This window comes from Sus scrofa, chromosome 1, assembly GCF_000003025.6.
Source record: "Sus scrofa isolate TJ Tabasco breed Duroc chromosome 1, Sscrofa11.1, whole genome shotgun sequence".
NCBI lineage: Eukaryota > Metazoa > Chordata > Mammalia > Artiodactyla > Suidae > Sus > Sus scrofa.
The window spans coordinates 86,096,556-86,119,039 of NC_010443.5; the positions used below are offsets into that span (position 1 = coordinate 86,096,556).

General features: G+C 38.6%; 1 protein-coding gene across 5 annotated transcripts in view; it reads right to left on the minus strand.

The window, feature by feature from the left end:
- Window positions 1-22,484, minus strand: part of TTK (TTK protein kinase) — a 48,759-nt gene that overhangs the window by 19,980 nt on the left and 6,295 nt on the right. For 4 of the 5 annotated variants that reach the window (XM_021092069.1, XM_021092051.1, XM_021092055.1 and 1 more), the window contains exons 5-14: window positions 21,737-21,880; window positions 20,488-20,602; window positions 20,287-20,359; window positions 20,097-20,191; window positions 18,504-18,591; window positions 16,587-16,707; window positions 10,558-10,700; window positions 5,049-5,185; window positions 3,296-3,422; window positions 2,218-2,307 (exon numbers count right to left, since the gene is read on the minus strand). In XM_021092069.1, coding sequence (XP_020947728.1) covers window positions 2,218-2,307; window positions 3,296-3,422; window positions 5,049-5,185; window positions 10,558-10,700; window positions 16,587-16,707; window positions 18,504-18,591; window positions 20,097-20,191; window positions 20,287-20,359; window positions 20,488-20,602; window positions 21,737-21,880 — 1,133 coding nt within the window. The remainder of the gene's footprint in view (window positions 1-2,217; window positions 2,308-3,295; window positions 3,423-5,048; window positions 5,186-10,557; window positions 10,701-16,586; window positions 16,708-18,503; window positions 18,592-20,096; window positions 20,192-20,286; window positions 20,360-20,487; window positions 20,603-21,736; window positions 21,881-22,484) is intronic. The other variant, XM_021092077.1, reaches the window with a different exon arrangement.

Sequence of the window (22,484 nt, forward strand, 5' to 3'; positions counted from 1 at the left end):
AGCTTTATCACTTGGCCCTTGACTTAAGTAAGCTTACGTCTTCACTATCCTTCAAGGAAAAATGGTTAAGATTATTCTATATCTTCTGAAAACATGCTACTAAATAATAAGGAAATATATTGATAAAAATCTATTGCATAGTCTCTTTATTCCTATGCCTACAATGTCAGGCAAGGGAAAGGACAGAGAAAATGTATACAGAGAAGAAACTAATATTATTGAACAACTGCTAAGGTGGTAACATACATATAAGTTAATTTGACATCTGAAGCAAGTCTAGTTATTGTCAGCTGGCTTAAAAAATTATACCAAAACTTCACATGAACCCAACAGGCCTTCATAATATCATTCATAACAACTTAGAGTAGCAAAACAACTGAGGAGGGATAGTCCATTCATTCAATAAACACTTCAGTCTCTGTCACGTTATAAGCAATGTTCTAGGTAACAGAGCAAACATTCAAGTGTAGTTGATGTCTATGGAGTTCACATTCAAGTGCAAGGGGACGCCCACAACAAAACCTAGTAAGTAAACTACACAGCATGCTAGAAGATCTGATACAGAGAATAAAGCAGGAGTGGAGAGTAGAGGCAACAGGAAGGTAGAAGTTGTAATTTTAGAGTGTGGTCAGGGAGGGCCTGATTAGAAAGACACTTGAGCAAAGATGTGAGAATATCTGGAAGAAAATCAACTCATGTTAAAACAGACCAGGAGAGCAAGGACTGAGTCAGTGAGACCAGTCAGAAGGCTACTGTAACAATCCAGGTGAAAAGATGAAGTTGCTTTGGCCACAGTGGTAATAGTTGATGTGGTCCAAGAATAGTCAGATTTTTTTGAAAGGCTTTGGGAAGAACCAACAAGATTTGCTGACTGGCTGGATGACTGTGTGAGTAAGTGGAGTCAGTGATGACCCCAGAGTGTTCAGCCTGATAACTGGAAGAATGAAACTGCTATTTACTGAAATGGGAAAGACTATGAAGCAAGAGGTACGTTTGGGACATATAAAGTTTTAAATATCTTGTAGACACCCAAGAAGATGCTCAGCAGTCAAAGTGAATATACAAGTCTGGAATTCAAGGGACAAGCTTGAGCTGGAAATGCATGTGCATGGTATATAAAACCGTGAGACTGAATGAGAGCACCAAGGAAATGAGTGAGTTTAGAGAGAGAAGAAAGAGGCCAAGACTGAGCTCAGGGGCATCACACCACTGAGGTTAGGGCATGAGGAAGACGCCAATTGGAGAGGCGGAACACTGAAGAGGACGAGTGGGAAAAAAAGCTTCAGTGAGAAAGAATAATCAACTGTCCTCAATTCTAAGTTACTCAGAATCAAAGCTAAGAATTAGTTTTGGCAAAAATATGGAGGTCACTGGTGATTTTGATAATAATTGCTTTGGTGATTAATGAAGGTAAAGATGAAAATCTGATTTAAGTAGATTTAAGAGCATAAAATGAGAAAAACTGAAGATAAGCTTAGACAACTCTTTTCAGATGCCATCTATCCAGAGAATTAGAGCCATATAAATTTAGTAACCAGATAAATTTAGGAAATGATCTACTGCAATTCTAGAAGTTCATTTGTTACTAAACTCTGATTTTGAAAAGGAGAACTCAAACAAAACCCATTAATTAGGAGTTCCTGTTGTGGCTCAACAGGTTAAGGATCCAGCGTTGTCTCTCTGTGAGGATGAGAGGTTTGATCCCTGGCCTCCCTTTGTGGGTTAAGGATCCAGTGTTGCTATGGCTGTGGTGTAGGCCGGCAGCTGCAGCTCTGATCTGACTGACCCAGGACCTTCCATATGCCATAGGTGCAGCCTTAAAAAAAAAACATTGATCAAAAACCTTGCTGAATCATCTTAGGTATATCAGTTATTTATTATTTACATCAGTCTGATCCACTTTTAGAAAGACTCATTTTGTGATGATACAAAGCTGCCATTTGCCACCCCTGAGTCAATACTAATATTATTTAGAGAAAAAATATGGAATCATAGGACATGGAGGGGAGAGCAGGGAACTGGAATTAAGAAATGGGCTAAAGATATACACCATTTGTGGAGGGGAAGGGATGGGAGAAGGGATAAGAAAGATTTTTTTTTGCTTAAGGGAAATGTGGGCCCCTAGAAGTTAAGAAAAAAGGGCCCCAAAGATAAAAAGACAAAGAAGGAAAGTTTAAAATATTTTAAATTCATTCCTTAAATTTTTAAGATACTTACCTTACTCGAACCTCCACTTCCTATCTGCTTCAGTATGGAATATATTTTCCCTTTAACTGAAATACATTCATTTGAAGAGGATGCTGAAATCTAAATAATTAAAAAATACAAAAATTCAAAGAACATGCCTAAGAACCTAGCTTGCATTTAATACGGTGAAATGCTTCCAATTTTGAAATTATCTGAAATCTTAGGTAATATGTCATAATATTTTAAAGAGGCAATTTAATACTACAACAGAGCCACAGCAACGCCAGATCCAAGCCACATCTGCAACCTACACCACAGCTCAAGGCAACACCAGATCCTTAACCCACTGAGCAAGGCCAGGGATCGAACCCACAACCTCATGGTTCCTAGTTGGATTCATTTCCACTGAGTCACGATGGGAACTCCAGATGCAAAAAAAAATAATATACAGCTTTATTATCCCCATTTTATAGATGTTGAAATGAGCACAAGAGTTTAACTTGTCAAAGATCGCATAGCAGATAAACAGTGAGGCCAAGAGTCAAGGCCAAGGTCCCCCTTCAAAGCCTTTACTTTCTATCACAATTAAGCTGCCTCTCAGATAGTTATTAGAAACTAACGTCAGTACTGATGTCAAGAGAGTATTTGAGTAATTTTCTTCTCCAAATGGCCATAACAATCGCCTAACCAGTAAGTTTTTTTTATTATTTTATAATTACTTTATAACATATTCTAGTAGCATCTCATATTGCTATTATGATATTCTTAAATTTTTACTTGTATATTAATCAGACAATGAAATGAGGCTGCTCACTAATAGCTGGCTTAAATAGTTAAATGGAATAAAAACAACCTAGATTACAAAAGAAATTTTATCTAGCAATTCAAACTAGATACTCTGGCCCAGTTAGTGAAAAAATTTCATTAACTTCGCAGTAACTTCTCAAAGTCAAAGCACCTTTATGCGAATATCAGAAAAGAGTTTTGCTTATTGGGACTAAGAATGGCCAAGTCCTTAACATTTTTTCTTAACTAGAGGCTGCAAAAATATAATCTTTAAAACTGATCATACCTTAACGTGTACCATCATAAATAAAGTTTATCAAACCTGTAAATTCTGAAGTGGAGTAACGGGTATTTGCTGCTGTTGTTGCTGGAAACAGGCAAGTTGGCTATAGGGTGTTGACAACTGACAAGCAGGTGGAAAGTCATTCTTTACAACCGGAGTTCTAAAACTAGATAAGATATATATTTTTAAATTCAAAACATTAAAAACAAGATTCTGACTCAGATTTTGCGTGATTTTAAAGGGCTGATATAAATTTAAATGCATTATATCAAACAGTATCTCGGTCAGTTTTCCTGATAGAGCTGAACTATTTATTCTAGATACACCACCACCAGAAATTTCAACTGGAAGAAATTCTTTCTCAAAGTAATTTTTTGTCCCCATGCAAGAAATTCTTATTAAAATAAATGTCATTTAAAATATAGAATTGGGACTATTTTATAAAATTTAGCCAAAGGCAAAGCTCAGCCTATGACTGATCATCGATTTTGAGTGCTTTTTAACAATAATGTCCTATAATGGCCTACTAGAAACTTGTGAAAGCCAATTACATCACAGGAGTTTGGCCTTTGAACATAAAGCTGTTCAGCTCACAGCTGTGCTTTGTTTGTCTTATTCACTATTGTATTCTTAACACCTAGAACGGTGCTTGGCACAAAAGAATTCTTCAAATAATTGTTGACAATAAAAAACCTAATTTCACAAGAAATAATTACACCCCTAGTTTAGTTAGCAGTTAACTAACTGCTTCTAAGTATAATAAACCTTCTAAGTATAATAAAATGTAATGCATAGCAGAACTGTATTAAATAGGTAAGAGAATAGATTATAAAACCCCAAGGCCAGTTCTAGTTGAGATCAAATATTAAATTATGAAAATGAGAAGCAAAAGGCGTCATGGACATCAGTTATCTTCTAAGACATTAAAAATATATTAAAAATATAGCCACTAGTTGTAGGATATGCTATACCACATCCTTTCCTTTCTTTGAAATGTGCCAGTGGCTGCTTTTGCAGTATCCCTTGTGTTTCCTATCTATCAGCACTGACTATTCAACTTCTTCACTCATCTGTCACTCCAGCTGCTCGTCTTGAACACCACCAGAACTATACCAGCAACCTCTTTCAGAAACCATCTCACTCCAGTTAATACCTCTTTTGCTATAAAACGTACCCACCTTTTATCCGCTTTAAGAATGCTAATAACTTTTAAAATATCTCTCTTAATTAGAGATATCCTGTGATAATGCATGATTATCAGGAAGTTATGCATACTTAGAATATTTATAGGTGAATAGGTATAAAAAGTACAGTAGGTACAGATTACAATGACAGAGACTTTCATAACAATCCTTAAAAATACATTGCAGCCACCTTCTTCCCTTTTGCAGAGGAAAAAACTGATGCTGAGAAAAATAATATTAATTCAGAAAGGCTTTTTTTTGTCTATTTATTTATATATTTTTATGATTTTTATTTTTTCCATTTTAGTTGATTTAGTGTTCTGTCCATTTTTACTATACAGCCAAGTGACCCAGTCATACATACATATACATACATTCTTTTTCTCACATTATCCTCCATCATGTTCCATCAGAAGTGACTGGGAATAGTTTCCTGTGCTATACAGCAGGATCTCATTGCTTATCCACTCCAAATGCAATAGTTTGCAACTATTATAATTCGGAAGGTCTTTAAAGTAATACTGCTGGGCCCACCTCCAGATCTCTTTGGCCCTGAAGCCCACATCATTGCTATTGTACCAAGCAAGCTAAGATCCAAAAGTATTTACCAGCTCATGTAATCATCCAAGGCACTGCTGCTGGGTGTCTTACAAATAGATTTTGGGTCAATCCACTTAGGTGCTGATATTGGCGGTGACTGCTTTGAAACTGAAAAGGCAGGTTGCTCAAAAGTGGTTTGTTTTGGCTAAACCAAAATAAAAAACATGATTTAGGGTTTTTAAATTAGTCACCCATTCAACAGTTTCACAAACATTATACCTTCTAAAATAAAATTAGAATATGTACAGTTTCAGCAGACAAAAGTATGCTAAAATAGGTAGACACATGCATTCTAGACTTGCAATAACTTTTTTCCCCTCCTTTTTCAGCTGCACCTGCAGCATATGGAAGTTCCTTGGCCAGGGATCATTCTGAGCTGGAGCTGCAACCTAAGCCACAGCTGCAGCAATGCAGGGTCATTTACCCACTGCACCACAGCGGGAGCTCCTCGGCAGCTTTTTAGGATAGAGATTTGACTCTAAATTCTGAAACCTGTTATATTTTCCCCAAATGGATGACAGGTAAAGGGAAGGCACACAGCACTGCTTAACTAAACAGGACCTAATATCCCTCCCATCAGGGCTGGTCTAACTAACACTGAGCTTTTATAATCTAAATAAGTGCTCTGTGGAGTTCCCATAGTTGCTCAGAGGAAATGAATCTGACTCGGACCCATGAGGACACAGTTTGATCCCTGGCCTCACTCAGTGGGTTAAGGATCTGGCGTTGCCCTGAGCTGTGGTGTAGGCTGCCAATGTGGCTAGGATCCTGAGTTGCTGTGGCTGCGTATAGGCCGTCTGCTGTAGCTCCAATTCGACCCCTAGCCTGGGAACTTCCATATGCCATGGGTGCAGCCCTAAAAAGACAAATAAATAAATAAAATAAAATAAAAAAACACAAAAGACAAAAAAATAAATAAATAAATTAGAGCCGTCTTGATGTGTTAAGTGGTATCTCATTGCAGGTTTGATTTGCATTTCCCTAATGACAAATAAATAGTTTAAAGTCCCTTTGCCATCTTATTGGTCTATAAATTTTAAAAAGGAAAAAAAGAGGAGATGCTGTTTGTCCATGATTTGACCTGCCAGAATTGTTCTCATCTAACATTTATTACCCAGTCCATGACTTAGATCAACAGTTTGCAAAGAGTGATCCAAGAAGAGCAGAAAGGGTTCCCCAAGATTCTTACAGAGTCTGAGAGGTTAAAGCTATTTTCATAACCACACTAAGACATTATTTGCCCTTTTCAATTTCATTCTTTCATGAGTATAAACTAGAGTTTTCCCAAAACTATATGTAAGGCAAATAATAATGAAATAGATTGAAAGCAAAAAGCAGATACAAGAAATCCAGTCTTCTGTTAAGCCAACCATTAAAGAAACTGAAAATTATAAAACAATATTACTCTCCTCACTATAATTATTTTGTTTAGAAAAATTCAGAGGGAACATATCTCAACATAATAAAGCCATGTATGACAAGCCCATAGCTGACATCATAACCAGCAGTGAAAAGATGAAAGCTCTTCCTCTAAAATCAGAAATAAGATGAGGATGCCCATTCTTGCTCCCATTAACTCAACATGGCATTGGAAGAACTACCCACAGCCATAAGGCAAGAAACAAAAATAAAAGGTATCCAAATTGAAAAGAAAGAAATAAAACCGTCACTATTTCAGATGATATATTATATACAGAAAATCCTTAAGAGTCCACCAAAAAAAAACCGTTAGAATAACAAACTATCAGAAAAAGAAAATAAGAAAACAATTGACAAAAAGCCTAGAAATAAATTCAACCAGGTAAGTAAAAGATTTGTATACTGAAAACTATATACAGTGATGAAAGAAACTGAAGACACAAATAAACAAAAAGCTACTCTGTGCTCATGGATTGGGAGAATATTAAATTGTCCATACTACCTAAAGCAATCTAAAAATTCAATGTGATTCCCATCAAAATCTCAACAGCATTTTTCACAGCAATAGAACAATCCTAAAATTTTTAATCGAACCACAGAAGACTGTGAATAATCAAAGCAACGCTGAGAAAGAACATAGCTGGAGGCATCATGTTTCCTGACTTCAAACCATATTACAAAACTATAGTAATCAAAACAACATGGCATTGGCATAAAAACAGACACAGATCAGTGGTGTTGGAAAAGAAGACAGCCACATGCAAAACAATGAAACTGGACTAATATCTCTCACCATATACACATTAACTCAAAATGAATTAAAGACTTGAATGTAAAACTTGAAGACAAAATTTCTAGAAGAAAACATACAGAGTAAGCTCCTTGACATGGGTTTTGGCAATGATTTTTTTTTAATCTGACATCAAAAGCAAGGAAAATAGGCATTCCCACTATGGCACAGTGGGTTAAGAATCTGACTACAGGAGTTCCTGTTGTGCCACAGTGGGTTACAAACCCATCCATGAGGATGCGGGTTCGATCCCTGGCCTTACTCAGTGGGTTTAGGATCTGGCACTGCCGTGAGCTGTGATATAGTTTGCAGATATGGCTCAGATCTGGCGTTGCTGTGGCTGTGGTGTAGGCTGGCAGCTGTAGCTCCGATGCAACCCCTAGGTGTAGCCCTAAAAAAAAAAAAAAAAAAAAGAATCTGACTGCAGCAGCTCAGGTTGCTATGGGTGTGCGAGTTAGATCTCCAGCCCAATGCAATGGATTAAAGGATCCAGCATGGGTCGCAGCTATGGCTCAGATTCAGTGCCTGGCCTGGGAACCTCCATATGCTGTGGATGCAGCCATAAAAAGAAAATTTTAAAAAAGCAAGCAAAGACAACAAAAGTAAAAATAAGCAAGTAGAACTACATCAAACTAAAAATTTTTCTGCACACAAAGGAAACCATCAACAAAATGAAAAGACAATCCATGGAATGGGAGAAAATATTTTCAAACCACAAATCTAATGAGGGGTTGATATCCAAAATATATAAGGAACTCACACAACTCAATACCAAAACTCAATAACTAACTTAAAAAGGACAAGGGATCTGATGAGACTTTTCTATAGAAGACATACAAATAGCCAACAGATACATGAAAAGCTATTCAACATCACTAATCATCATGGAAATGTAATTCAAAACCAATGAGATATCATCTCATACTTGTCAGAATTATCAAAAACACAAGAAATAACAACTGTTGACAATGATGTGGAGAAAATGGAACTCTTGTGTAGTGTTGGTGAAAATGTAACTTGGGGCAGCCATACTGTAGAAAATAGTATGGAGGATCCTCAAAAAATTAAAAATAGAAATGCCATAAGACCTAGCAATTCTATTTCTGGGTATTTATCAAAAGAAGAGGAAAACACTATCATGAAAAGTTATCTGTACCCTAATGTCCATAGCAGCACTATTTACAATAGCCAAGAAATGTAAACGACCTAAGTGCCCATCGAATGGCTAAAGAAAATGTGGTAGATACATACAATGGAATATTACTGTCATAAAAAGGTATGATTCTTGACATTTGTGACAACATAGATGGACCTTGAGGACTCTATAATATGTGAATTAGCCAGACAGAGAAAGACAAATAATGCATAGTATCACTTATATGCAAAGTCTCGAGAACAAAACAAAACACCAAAAACACCAAGCTCACAGAGAGTTTGGTGACTATTGGGGGTGGGGTGCAGAAGATCAAAAGATACAAACTCCCAGTTATAGGATACATAAGTCTGGGGAATGTAATGAACAACACAGTGACTAGAGTTAATACTAATGTATTACATATCTGAAAGTTGCTGAGTAGATTTTTAAAAATTCTCATCACAAGAAAAAGACTATAGTTATGTACAGTGGTGAATGTTAGCTAGACTTATTGTGGGGATCATTTCTCCAAGAACAACTGGGAGGTTAGGTGCACTGACCTCCCATAAAGTCAAAACTTCACTCATGACTTTACAGTTGGCCCTCTGTATCCACAGTTCTAGACCCTTGGTTTCAACCACCCAAACATCATGTAGCATTATAGTACATGTTTACTAAAAAAAAATTCTCATGTAAGTGGACTCGCACAGTTCAAACTTGTGAGGAGAAAGGGTCACCTGTGTATACAATAGCAAATCATATATTGTTCACCTAGAACTATTAGAACGTTATTTATCAATCACTCAATAAATCAATACAAAAATTTTAAAATGGAAATCTATCTGGAGTTCCCATTGTGGCACAGTGGAAATGAATCCAACTAGTAACCATGAGGATGCAGGTTCAATCCCTGGCCAGTAGGTTAAGGATCTGGCATTGCCGTGAGCTGTGGTGTAGGTCACAGATGCAGCTTGGATCCTGTGTTGCTGTGGCTGGCAGCTGTAGCTCCAATCAACACCTAGCCTGGGAACTTTGATATGCCGTGGGGGTGGCCCTAAAAACACAAAAAAAGCAAAAAAAAAAAAAAAAAAAAGTGTATCTATAGTCACATTTAGTAAGTTTATTGTTATGTTAATAGTTTAAAAACTTGTTGGTTTTACTTTCTAATATACCAGATACAGATAAACATCACCTAATTTTGGTTTTTACCAGAGCTCTTTAGGGGCCTCAATAAACAAGAGTATGAAAGAGGGTGCCGGAGTTCCCGTTGTGGTGCAGCAGAAATGAATCCATGTGGTTATGGATTCGATCCCTGGACTTGCTCAGTGGGTTAAGGATCCAGCATTGCTGTGGCTGTGGCGTAGGCCAGCAGCTGTAGCTCCAATTAGACCCCTAGCCTGGGAGCCTCCATATGCCGTGGGTGCAGCTCTGAAAAGACAAAAGACAATAAATAAATAAAAGAGGGTGCCAAAACCAAACTATCTGAGAACTGCTGAGTTAGACAACAACTCAGGAGTAATAGTGAAGAGTGTGCGACCGTGGACTGTATGTAGGTATGGCTAACTCTCCAGTTGTCCACCACATTCTTCATCACTGGGAATGACCATTCAACCTGTTATGAGTTCACACTGTTTAGCCTGTATTTTTCTATTTTATCCCTAAGGACGACAATAGGAAATTGTCAAATGCTTGGTATAGCATTGCACTGGTTCAGGGATCAGTATATCATTTTCTGTAAAAGGCAAAATAGTAAACATTTTAGGCTTAACCAGCCATTTGCTCCCTGTTGCAATTACTCAGCTCTGTTGTTACAGCTCAAAAGGAGGCACAGACAGGAAGTAAATAAGTGGACATGGCTGTGTTCTAATAAAACACTGTTTATAGGCAGACAGGCTGGGAACTAGATTTGGCTCCTAGGCTGTAGTTTCCTGACCCCTGAACCAGTCTACCAGCAATCTAGAAACACTATTAAAAATAGAAAAGGATTCGGCTTGACATATACCCTTACTAAACGAAATCTAGAATTGCTACTGATTGTGAATTTAAAAAAAAAAATCATTTGGGTAAATTACTCCACTAAATATGGCGCAAAAGGTTTTAATAAAAGAAAACATTTCACATGATCATCACACTGTAAACAGCAATGTTACACGTGAGGGGAAAAGGAAGTTACCTCTGTATCAACTTTTTGGATCATCTCTGGAATTTGCCACTGATTTGAAGATGCATCAGGATTCTGGTTTTCCAACTTGTTCTTAGATTGCCAATATTTCTGGTTACTTTCTGGAATCTTTGGTTCTTGATGTTCTTTAGTTTCTGAAATTGTATTTGTTGTTGTTATCATTAAAAGGCAAGAATATTTGATAATTAAAACATTAAGCCCAAACAATATAGCATTTTACAAAGTGTATTATTAGCATTTGCTCTTTAGAAACAGTGAGAAACTGAAAACTTTTTTTTTTTTTTTTTGTCTTTTTTAGGACCGCACCTGCGGCAAATGGAGGTTCCCAGGCTAGGGGTGTAATCGGAGCTGTAGCCATCAGCCTACACCAGAGCCACAGCAATGCCAGATCTGAGACACGTCTGCGAACTTCACCACAGCTCACAGCAACACTGGATCCTTAACCCACTGAGCAAGGCCAGGGATTGAACCCGCAAGCTCATGGTTCCTAGTTGGATTTGTTTCCGCTGCACCACGACGGGAACTCAGAGAAACTGAAAACTTTAAGCCAGCTGCAGACAATTCGCTTTTATTTATTTATTTATTTATTATTTTTAGGGCCACACCTGTGGCATATGGACATTCCTGAGCTAGGGGTTGAATCGGTGCTGCAGCTGCTGGCCTATGCTGCAGCCATGGAAACACTGGATCTAAGCTGCATCTGCAATCTATGCCACAGCCTGCAGCAATGCTGGATCCTTAACCCACTGAGTGAGGCCAGGGATCAAACCTGCATCCTCAGACACTACATTAGGTTCTTAACCTGCTAAGCAACTACAAGAATTCTGACAACTGGCTTTTAACAAGTCAACTTTACAAAGCTACAACAGTCATCTTTCTAGGTTGTTACCTAGAGCTTTATCAGAAGCCATTCTGAATTTAAATGCTTCCGGTTTTTAGCAGAAAATAAGGAAGTAAATATTTAAATACATATGTGTCATAAAGTCTTATAAATAAAGAGAAGCTAATTTACCAAATTTAATTTTTATAGTGGTTTTTTTTAACAAAAATTTTACCTTAAACCAGTCTGTAACTTACTTGCTTAAGGGTCTATGAACAAAAGTCTCAATAGATCATTTTATGAATGTCAATATTGTGTCTCTATCAAAATAGATGCAAAAAAAAAATTTTTTTTTCTGTCTTTTGCCCTTTGAGGGCCGCACCCATGGCACATGGAGGTTCCCAGGCAAGGGGTCCAATTGGAGCCACAGCTGCTGGTCTATGCCAGAGCCATAGCAACACCAGATCCGAGACGCATCTTTGACCTACACCACAGCTCACGGCAATGCCAATATGTCTTGGTGTGGGCCTGTTTGGGGCCCTCTGTGCTTCCAGTATCTTGATATCAGTTTCCTTTAGATTTGGAAAGTTTTCAGACATAACTTCTTCAAATATATTTTCAATCCCCTTTTATTTTGTTCTCCTGGAATCCCTATTATACATAGATAGCCCACTTTATATTATCCCATAGATAGATCTCTTATATTGCTTTCATGTTTTTTCATTTGGTTTTCTGTCTGCTGTCCTGACTGGGCGATTTCCCCTATTCTATCTTCCAAGTCACTAATTCATTCCTCTGCATTATTCATTCTGCTCCAGTGTTTCTAACTCAGCTTTCATCTCCACAAGTGAGCTTTCTAATTTTTCTTGGTTCCTCCTTGTCTTCTAGTTCCTTTTAAAGTAATCTTCATTACTATTCATATCTGCCCTTAATTCCTTCAGTATTTTCACTATCTCCTTTTTGAACTTGGTGTCTGTTAGGCTGCAGAGGTCTATATTTCTTTTCTTTTTTTTTTTTTGCTTTTTAAGGGCTGGACCCACAGCACATGGAGGTTCCTAGGCTAGGGGTCTAATCAGAGCTACAGCTACCAGCCTATACCACAGCCACAGCAATGCTAGATCCGAGCAGTGTCTATTACCTACACCACAGCTCACAGCAACACCAGATCCTTAACCCACTGAGCAAGGCCAGGGATCGAACCCACAACCTCATGGTTCCTAGTCAGATTCGTTTCCACTGCATGCACCATGACAGGAACTCCGCAGAGTTTCATTGTTTGCTCCTTCAGGTGAATTCTCTTGTTCTTTTAACTGGGAATGGTTCCTGAGCGTCTTCAATTTGCTTGTATTTTTCTTATTCTGTAAGTTTAAGGAAAACAACTACTGTAGTCTTGAAGGGCTGCTTATATGTGCAAGTGCCCCTTGGTATTTTGTGAGGGCTTACTTTTTATTTTTAGGATGCTGTGAGCTTCCAGGGAGATGGAGGCTATGGGCAGGGCTAGTGCCTGGTTGCTGGGCCCTTGACAGTGTCAAGAAAGGTGGTGCAGGTGCAGGCTTCTCCTAGTTGCAGGACACTGGGAAGTGACAGTGATCAGGCATGTGTGGGTGCTGCCCCAAGCATTTGGCAGTGGTAGCAGCAGGATGGGTGTGTTCCCAGGGGAGTGAGCGCAACAATGGGTGGTGCTCGGTTGCAGTGCTTCTTTGCCGACCTCTGCAGTGATTGGGGTCACAGGTGGTGCCTGTTCACGGACCCCTAGTGGAGGCAGGCCACACCCACCTCTGGTGTCTGAAATGACTGCCTTAGTTGGTCCCTGCCACTTATAGACCAAGCAAGATGCTCTGCATCATGCTTAGCCCCCTGCTGCCCTTAGCCCATATAGGAGGTGCCCAGCCACCTGCAGCCCACACAGGAGGTGTCTTGTTGACCACAGCCCTTGCAAGTGGCCCCTCACTACCTGTAGCCTGTGCCAGAGGCACCCAGCCCTCTGAGAGTCTGCACGGGAACAGGGAAAGAGATTTCTATGGCGGTCCGCCCCTCTCCCTCTTGCCCTCCCTAACAATAGCGCCTTGCTTCTCCCGAGGGCCCAGACCTCCTCCTGGGTTCCCTCGGCTGTAGCGCTCTGTTCCCCAGCCCATGGCACATTGCTCCCTAGCATCTCAGGCTGTCTCCACACAGTTGACCCTAGTCCTCTCCCCAGAACTGACCTCTAGAGCCTGAGTCTCAGGGCCAGCCCTGCCTGAGCATCTCAGGCTGTGGTGTCCGGGTTAGTGGTGCAGATGGTCTGTGCGGCTCTCACTCTGCTTTGCCCTCCTCAGTCCAGGTGCTGCGCTTTTCTCAGAGACTTTGAGGTTCCTCCACCTTGGCTGGTCTCCCTGTCGGTTAGGTGGCTTCCCAGGGTGCGGGTTCCTTTCCACTTTCACAGCTCCCTCTCAGAGTGCTAGTTCCATCCTGATTCTTTTTCTCATTCTCTTTTTTTTCCCCCCTTTTGCTCTATCCAGATATGTGGAGGGTTTCTTGCCCTTTTTGGAGGTCTAAGGTCTTCCACCAGCATTCGGAAGATGTTCTGTGTGACTTGTTCTACAGGAAGATGGTTTTTTTGATGTGTTTGTGGGAGAAGGTGAACGCCACAACTTACTCCTCTACCATCTTGATCCCTCCCCTCCTTTTCAATAATACTTTAAAGCCTACTTAAATGAATGAAGAGATATGCCAGGGTAATGGACTAGAAAACTTATCTGTTAAGATGTCAATTTATGCCACTAGATCTTAATCAAAATCCCACTTAAAAGAAAAGAAGGAATCTGGCAGATTCTAATATCATACGGAAATCCAAAAGGCTTAGAATAGCTAAAATAGCCCAGTCAAAGAAGGATGGAAACTTTACACTGACAGTTAGGAAGACTCATTGCAGTAATGAAGACATTATTAGCACAGAGACACAAAGGACCACAGAACAGAGAAGAACCCAAATCCAGATGTACCCAAGGCTCATCTAATTTACAACTCACTGAGGGAAAAAAATGCTTTTTCAATAAATGCTGCTGGATTTGCTAGACATCCACAGGAGGGAAAAAAGGATTTTGACACTTGATCTGAACTATATACAAATATTAAATTCAAGTTCAAATGTGAAAAGTTAAATGATGTCTTCCAAAACATGGAAATACCTTTATGATTTAGAGTAGGAAAAGACTAGTTTATAGACAAAGAAAACACCACAAAGGAAAAGGCTGATAAACTAAAATGCATGACAATTAAGAAATTCATCAAGTCTTTGCCACGTAATGGGAGAAGTTATTTATAACCCATATCCCCAACAAAGAATCTGTATCTAGACCATATAAACATCTCCTAAAAAAGAAATGAGAAAAAGAAAGGAAACCCAGCAGAAAAATTGGCAAGACCTAAACAAGTGCTTCACAAGAGGATACCTAAATGGCCAGTAAACACAAAAAGGCCTTCAACACCTTCAGAAATCAAAGAAACACAAATTAAAACCACAATGAGATATCACTTGGCAGGATCAGAATGTCTAATATTAAAAGCCAACAACAAAACAATGGGAAGAATATGGAGCAAGGAATATGGAGCAACAAACTGCTGGTCTAACGCACTTTAGAAAACTGTTCGGCACTATTGACAAGTCAATGTATGGACCACCCTGTCACCCAACAACCACACCTAAGTGCACTGGACAGAAATGCATGTAAAAGAAATAGTATTCTGTTGAGCTGTACTCTTGTGATTTGGGCGGTTCTCTGGTCAAACACTACCTCCTTGAGTGTAGGTACTCAACAAGCATTCAGTTAAAAACATTAAATTAAGTGTCAGAAAATACCATAAACAAGCATTTTGGTAAAGATGACTTTTTAATCATAGTTTATAATAAATGCTATGAAAATATAAAATCTAACAATTTCGCCCAAGTACTAGGAAGAGAAACCTGTAGTTGGTCCTCTGTATCCACAGGTTCCACTAGGTTGACTCTACCACATCATTTTACATAAAAGATTTGAGCACCCCAGGATTTTAGCAGCCTAGGGGGATCCTGGAAAACATCCAGGTGGATACTGAGGGATGATGCTATTCCCAGTCAAAGTAACAGCATCCCAGTTTTTGGGGACTGAGGGCTTTCCTGAGACATGGTACTTTCAGGGCTAAAACCATACTAGTACCAGTGCTCCTCCTCAGTCCAATTAAAAGAAAAAAAAAAGCACGCAATGAATCTGGCAACTTTATTTGGACAGTGATCATCCAATTCATAATCCTGGTTCAAAAATCTCTGATGTACTTTGACATCTAAAAAAATAAAAAATTTAAGCCTTAAATTCAAAGTCTACCTAGCCTTTTTTTTTGGCCACATCCATGGCATTCGAAGTTCCCAGGGCAGGAATTGAACCTGTGCCACAGCAGTGACAACACCAAGTCCTTAACCACTAGGCCATCAGGGAACTCCCAAAGGCTACCTAGTCTCATCTCCCACTTCTATACTACCTGGGTGACAGTTTTCAGGATAGTTGGGCCACCTTTTATTCCTAGAATGTTTTCTTCTGCTACTTAGGCTATTCCCTTCACCTGAAATATTCTATCACTGCTATTTCTTCCTATTTAATCACTGACAGTTCTTCACATGTCTTCTCCTCGACAAACTATTTCCTTATTTTCCCTAAACCAAATTAGTTACTCAGATTTCTCCTTCCTCTGAGTTCTCACAACATTTTATTGATGTGGTGCTCATGATACTCAATACATTCTACCCAGCATTCTATCTACAGCACATCTTCCACACTGGATGGCAACCTCCTAGGAACCCTGTCTCATTCATTCATACATCCTTAGACCATTTACCTCAGTACTCAACAATGGAAGAGGAAATGTGTGGCAAAAAAAAAAGAAAGGGAGAATTGTCACATAAATACAGTTTCTATGTCCTTTCCAGAAAGTATATGTCAAGTCGACTGAGAAAAATAACTTAGTGCCACTGTATTTTCTCCTCCATGCTTCCTTTTATATACCTTTAGGCAAATAAACTCCCTTTGCTATAGAATTTAATACTTTTCACACACTGTACAATTTAACTGAATTACATGATAAAGGGACATGGTCTTACACTGCAATTGTTAGGGGTCTGGTGAACTTTCACAAGTTAAAAAAAAAGTGGTTGTTTTAATGAAAGAAGTAGTCATTTTGTCACTCTTACCTTCTAATTTTGTTAGAAGACTTGATTCATTTTTATTCTTCAGAGTTATTGAATCAGTAATAATTTTAGAACTCTTCTCATCTGTCATCAGAGGTTCCTTGGAACGAATATTTTGAACAGACTATATAAAAATAATAAGATAGCAAATAAAATGAAGTCTCATAAACAAAAGTAGTATTAATTTACTCAAAATACTAAAGTCTCATCTACATGAAAAGATTGCTAGGAAAACTATCTATTATAATTACATGTATTCTCACAAACTCCCAGCAAAGATAATTTCTTGGGAGTTCCCGTGGTGGCGCAGTGGTTAACGAATCCGACTAGGAACCATGAGGTTGCGGGTTCGATCCCTGCCCTTGCTCAGTGGGTTAAAGATCCGGCGTTGCCGTGAGCTGTGGTGTAGGTCGCAGACGCGGCTCGGATCCCGAGTTGCTGTGGCTCTGGCGTAGGCCAGTGGCTACAGCTCTGATTAGACCCCTAGCCTGGGAACCTCCATATGCCGCGAGAGCGGCCCAAGAAATGGCAAAAAGACAAAAGAAAAAAAAAAAAAAGATAATTTCTTGAATTACTGACTAAATGGGAATAGTCTTAACTATATATTTGGCCAATTTACTTTCAATTGACATATTAATCAAAGGATAAAATATATTCATTTAAAAAGAGAGGTTAAAAAGTTTGCATCCAACGTAAAACATGCTTCATTATTTTGCTACTATAATTGTATTTTATCTCTGTAAATAATAGCATTGGTCAAAATTAAGATTTGTGTAAGTCTAAGACAATAGTTATTATAAATGCAGAAAGAAAACTTTTGATACAACTGTGCACTATTCTTTAAGATGGCTGTAGATTAGTTAAACTCATTGTTTTTTTGGTTTTTTTTACACACTATATTTTTACATTATATTTGTAGGGGATTTTTTTTCTGTGTGTGTGTAGTATCTTTGTTAGGTTTTGATATCATAGTGATTCTGGCCTCATATAATGAGCTGGAAAGTGTTTCTTCATTTATTTTCTGAAAGAGTTGTGTATCTCTACTATTATTTATTTATTTTTATTTTTATTTTATTTTTTTTGTCTTTTCTAGGGCCGCTTCTGTGGCATATGGAGGTTCCCAGGCTAGGGCTCTAATTGGAGCTGTAGTCACTGGCCTACGCCAGAGCCACAGCAATGCGGGATCCGAGCCAAGTCTGCGATCTACACCACAGCTCACGGCAACGCCAGATCATTAACCCACTAAGCAAGGGCAGGGATTGAACCCACAACCTCATGGTTCACAATCGGATTCGTTAACCACTGCGCCACGACGGGAACTCCAAACTCATTGTTTAAAAGTATGAGAGAGAGGAATTACAAAGAACATAAAATTGAAAAGACCCACATGGTAATGCCTGGGGTTTAACTCAAACACGGTAAGAATAGATTAACCCTTAAAAATCAGTGCACCAGGGACTGAAGCTCTTTCCTGTCTTTGGAGCTCACGCTGCCGCTCGGCTGCATCAGGGAGACAGGACTGATAACCTAACCCCTCCCCTCTGCCCCATCACAAGGCTACTCCCTCATTTGTGTCTAAGATGCCGTGCTAGATGTATGACTAAACAAATCAAGAAACAAAAGCCAGAGGCATGGCTCCCCAGCTACTCCAAACCCAGCCAACCAACCCGCTTAAACACATGCACAATAATTGCTACTTCAAAGTTCTCCCAGGAGATGGCTGATCCTTGCCCTACCACCTCTATCTGTGAGAAATGGTTTAGGACTCCTGTGCTACTCCCCATTGGCCACTTTCCATCTCTTGGGGATTCAGGAACACTGCTGGAGATACATAAACCATGGACCCCTTCCTCAGGAAAATCTCCATGGACCCTGGATCAGAAGCCCTTGCTTCACATAAAGATGTAAAAATTGAAATACCTTTAAACTTCTCAGTTCACTGGAATCATTTCCACTTGATTTAGTTCCAGGCACAACTGCATCTCGGCATTCTGATCCAGAGAACTGTCTATTACCCAGGAAAAAAACAATTTTCATGTTTAATTTGAAATCAATCTTTTCAGTGTATTATTTTTCCATTTGCAAGTTGTCTTTGTAACAGTACATACATACACCTTTTCATTGGAAAAGTCACTTGTTCAGATATCTTCAAAAACAGTAAGATTCCAATATATAAATGTCACAAAGCTAGGTGCTGGGCGATGACAAAAATGGTAAGAGATGAGTTGTGGGTGACTGCCTACCCTTTTTTGTAACAAGGAACAGTTGGAATTAAGGTATGAATGTGGAAAAGGATAAGGGAATAGCATATGTAGGTCAAACTATACTTCAGGTTGCAAACAGCTTAAGGGTAAGAACTTGGGTATAGATTCTTCTAAGGGCCTCCACTATGCAAAGCTTACAGGCTATCAAAACAAGCACCAAAGAAATGGCTGACTTGTTTTTATTTTTATTTTTTTGGAAATGGAGAAAGTCTCCTTTATTCTTCACCTAGGAGCCTCTTCCATTAGCAAATAATGCTGTGAATGGTGGTTAGAGTTAAAAACAGAATGGAAAAACAAAGTCCCTTAGCTGAGAGCTTCTCACTTCTTTCAAGGGAACATACACACCCAGCTGAAGGAAGGAAAACCCATTGGATATGGTAAACAACATACACGGTTTTTTTTTTTTTGGCTACGCCCACAGCATAAAAAGATCAAGCTTACACTATGGCAGTGACCCAAGCTGCAGCAGTGACAATACTGGATCCCTAACCCGCTGAGCCACAAGAGAACTCCAGCATACTTCATCTCTACCTACCCTGCCCCACTTCTTGAAGCCCTCAGCTCTGAAGCAAATGAGTGAATTATTCATCTTTCTCAATGACAGCTGCCCCTTCCCTCAAACTAGCTGCAAAAGGAATTGTTTCCAGACCTTCATCCAGCCCTATGGCGACTTAAGCATATAGGCTAGAGACTCTTGCCAGAGGGTAACCATAAGTGAGAAATGTCCAAACATCAGGAGTTTTTTCACCCCAGCACCATTTGCTTTTAAGCTTCAGATTGACTTAATATTTTTCCTGTTTTCTAATTTTTTAATAGTTCCTTAAATGAATTTATTTCTTATTTTTTATTTTTAGGGCCACTTCTGTGGCATGTGCAAATTCCCAGGCTAGGGGTAAAATCTGAGCCACATCCGTGACCTATACCACAGCTTGTAGCAATGCCGGATCCTTAACCCACTGAGCAAGGCCAAGGATCAAACCCACATCTTCATGGATACTAGTCAGATTCTTAATTTGCTGAGACTTAATGGGAACTCCTAATGAATATTTTTAATGAATGAAAAAAGTAAAATAAAGTCATATATTCCACTCATTCCTCTGTCTCTGACAGCATTTAGAGACTCAGTAACTTTTAACACTAAATAAAAATGTAATCATAACCACTATTATGAAGTAGAAGAATTTAAGATCATTCTGCTATCAACCTTCAAGTATTGAAAACAAACTAAAAAATTAAAATTCAAACATACCTTTTAGTAAAAGTTGGTACCACTGGACCGTCCATCTTCTCATGATAATCTGGGCTACTTAGAAGGTTAACTGGGACTCTTCCAAATGGACATGCCTGAAAATGTTTTGGAAGATTAAGTAACTAACTAGAAAATACACACAGACCTCACTACTACCATTTTAATCAAAGCAGATTAAAGATAAGCTTACCCGTTTACCCTTGTTTGTTTGTTTCAAGGGATTCCGATGGCCTGTCTCTGCATCTTGAGGGGGTATGTTCTCTCTAAACAGAAAGAAAATACCCACGATTTTCAAATAAACATTGTTATTTTAACATGAAAGTATATAGTGAAATGTATACATAATATAAACATATGACAAGCATTTAAAGACTGGATTCAGTTTTCTTACCCATACAAAAACCTGGCTTTAGCAGTCTGTCCCCTGGAATCACAGCTGATGTTCCTATTCTGTAAATGCCCAAGTGTACTGGAGAATGGTTCCTGCACATTTGATACTGTGGGTGCTACAAACATTTTGAAATTGTAATTAAATTCATAAAGACATAAGGAAGACACAAAAAAGTCATCTCGTAAAGAGCAGTCTAAGTCAATTCATAGCAAATATCTGTCCCCAAATAAGATATGCAGACGTGAAGATGTTATGATGATATACTGCATAACTGCTTTATCATTACAAACTGTTTACCCAGAGTAAAGGCATATCTCCTATTTCTAAAAGCAAAAAGTCATTCTCTTGCCTAGATCAAGCCTTTTTTTTTTTTCTTTTTAGGGCCATACCCCCAGCGCATGGAAGTTTCCAGGCTAGGGATCTAATTGGAGCTACAGCTGCCAGCCTATCCCACAGCCACGGCAAAGTGGGATCTGAGCCATATCTGTGACCTACGCTGCAGGTCACGGCAACACCAGATCCTTAACCCACTGAGCAGGCCAAGGATCAAAGCTGCTTCCTTGTGGACACTAGTAGGGTTCATTATCACTGAGCCACAATGGGAACTTCCTTTTTGTTTGTTTTTGATTGAAGTTCACTTGATCTATAATGTTGTGTTAGTTTCTGGTAAATAGTAAAGTGATACAGTATACATATATATATTCTTTTTCATATTCTTTTCCATTACAGCTTATCACAGAATATTGAATACAGTTCTCTATGCTATAAAGTGGGATCTTACTATTTTATATCAAGTTGTTTTTAGTGTGTTACCAGAGTCCAGTTAGTAAAAAAAAAAAAAAAAACATTCCAACAAGAGAGTAAAGACCTTTACTTCTGTAGGAGTTCCTGTCATGGCTCAGCGGTAACCAACTGGATTAGTATCCATGATCCAAGTTCGATCCCTGGCCTCGTTCAGTGAATTGAGGATCCGCCGTTGCCGTGAGCTGTGGTGTAGGCTGGCAACTGTGGCTCCGATTTGACCCCTAGCATGGAAACATCCATATGCCTTGGGTGCGGCCCTAAAACAAAACTTTGTTACTTATAAAAGTCTTACCTCTTTCCCATCTAAAACTTAGTGTTAGATGTTGATTCTAAATAATTATTTCATTCTAAATAATTGCTATTTTTCTATAAAATACATATCCTGAATCCTTTTGGCAGGACAAAAATACCACAAGAAGGTATTAACACACACTAATTTGTTTACCTGATAAACTCTTCTTTTCCTCCTCTGAAAGTAGCTGCTTTTTTTGGAGGTTTAAATTCCGAATGGCAACTTCTAGCATTTCTAGTGGCACTGCCCCACATTCTACAGCTTTATGAAGAAGTTGCTTACTTTTTTTGAAATTACCTAAGAAAGTGAAAAATAATTGTCATTTTATTGCAGCAAACTTCACTCCCCAGATACAAATTCATCAGGACCTAGGAAAAAAATTTAAAAGCCTAGAGCAAAAAAAAATTTATCACAGACTTCATTCCTAAGCAAATAAGCAATTTCTCAATTTTGATAACAATTCATGTCAGTTTACTTTCATAACATGTACTTGATGTAATTATGTATTACTTTAGCATCCACTGTCCATTTTCAGAAGTAAAATAAATATTAGCAAAGCAGTTACAAAGTGGGGACAACAAAGGTCAACTAGAACAGAAATTTGAGAGAATTTAGTCAAAAGGTAAACTGAGCTCTAGATGTTGCAACAGTCTCAAGAACATCAATCTGTTACAAAGCAGTGTAATAATCATCATTCAAAATAGCAGTCATTAGGGAAAGGCTGACATTTTTGCTAAAGGGAAGCCCCATCGAAAGGATACATGTGAAAAAAAAAAAGTAACAATAAAGATTAATCTTTGCTACCAGACTTAGGTACACTGCCCCAAAATGCAAGATAACTGACAGATCACCAAAACCACTTTTCTGACTATAGATAAATTACCAAAAAATTTATTTCAGC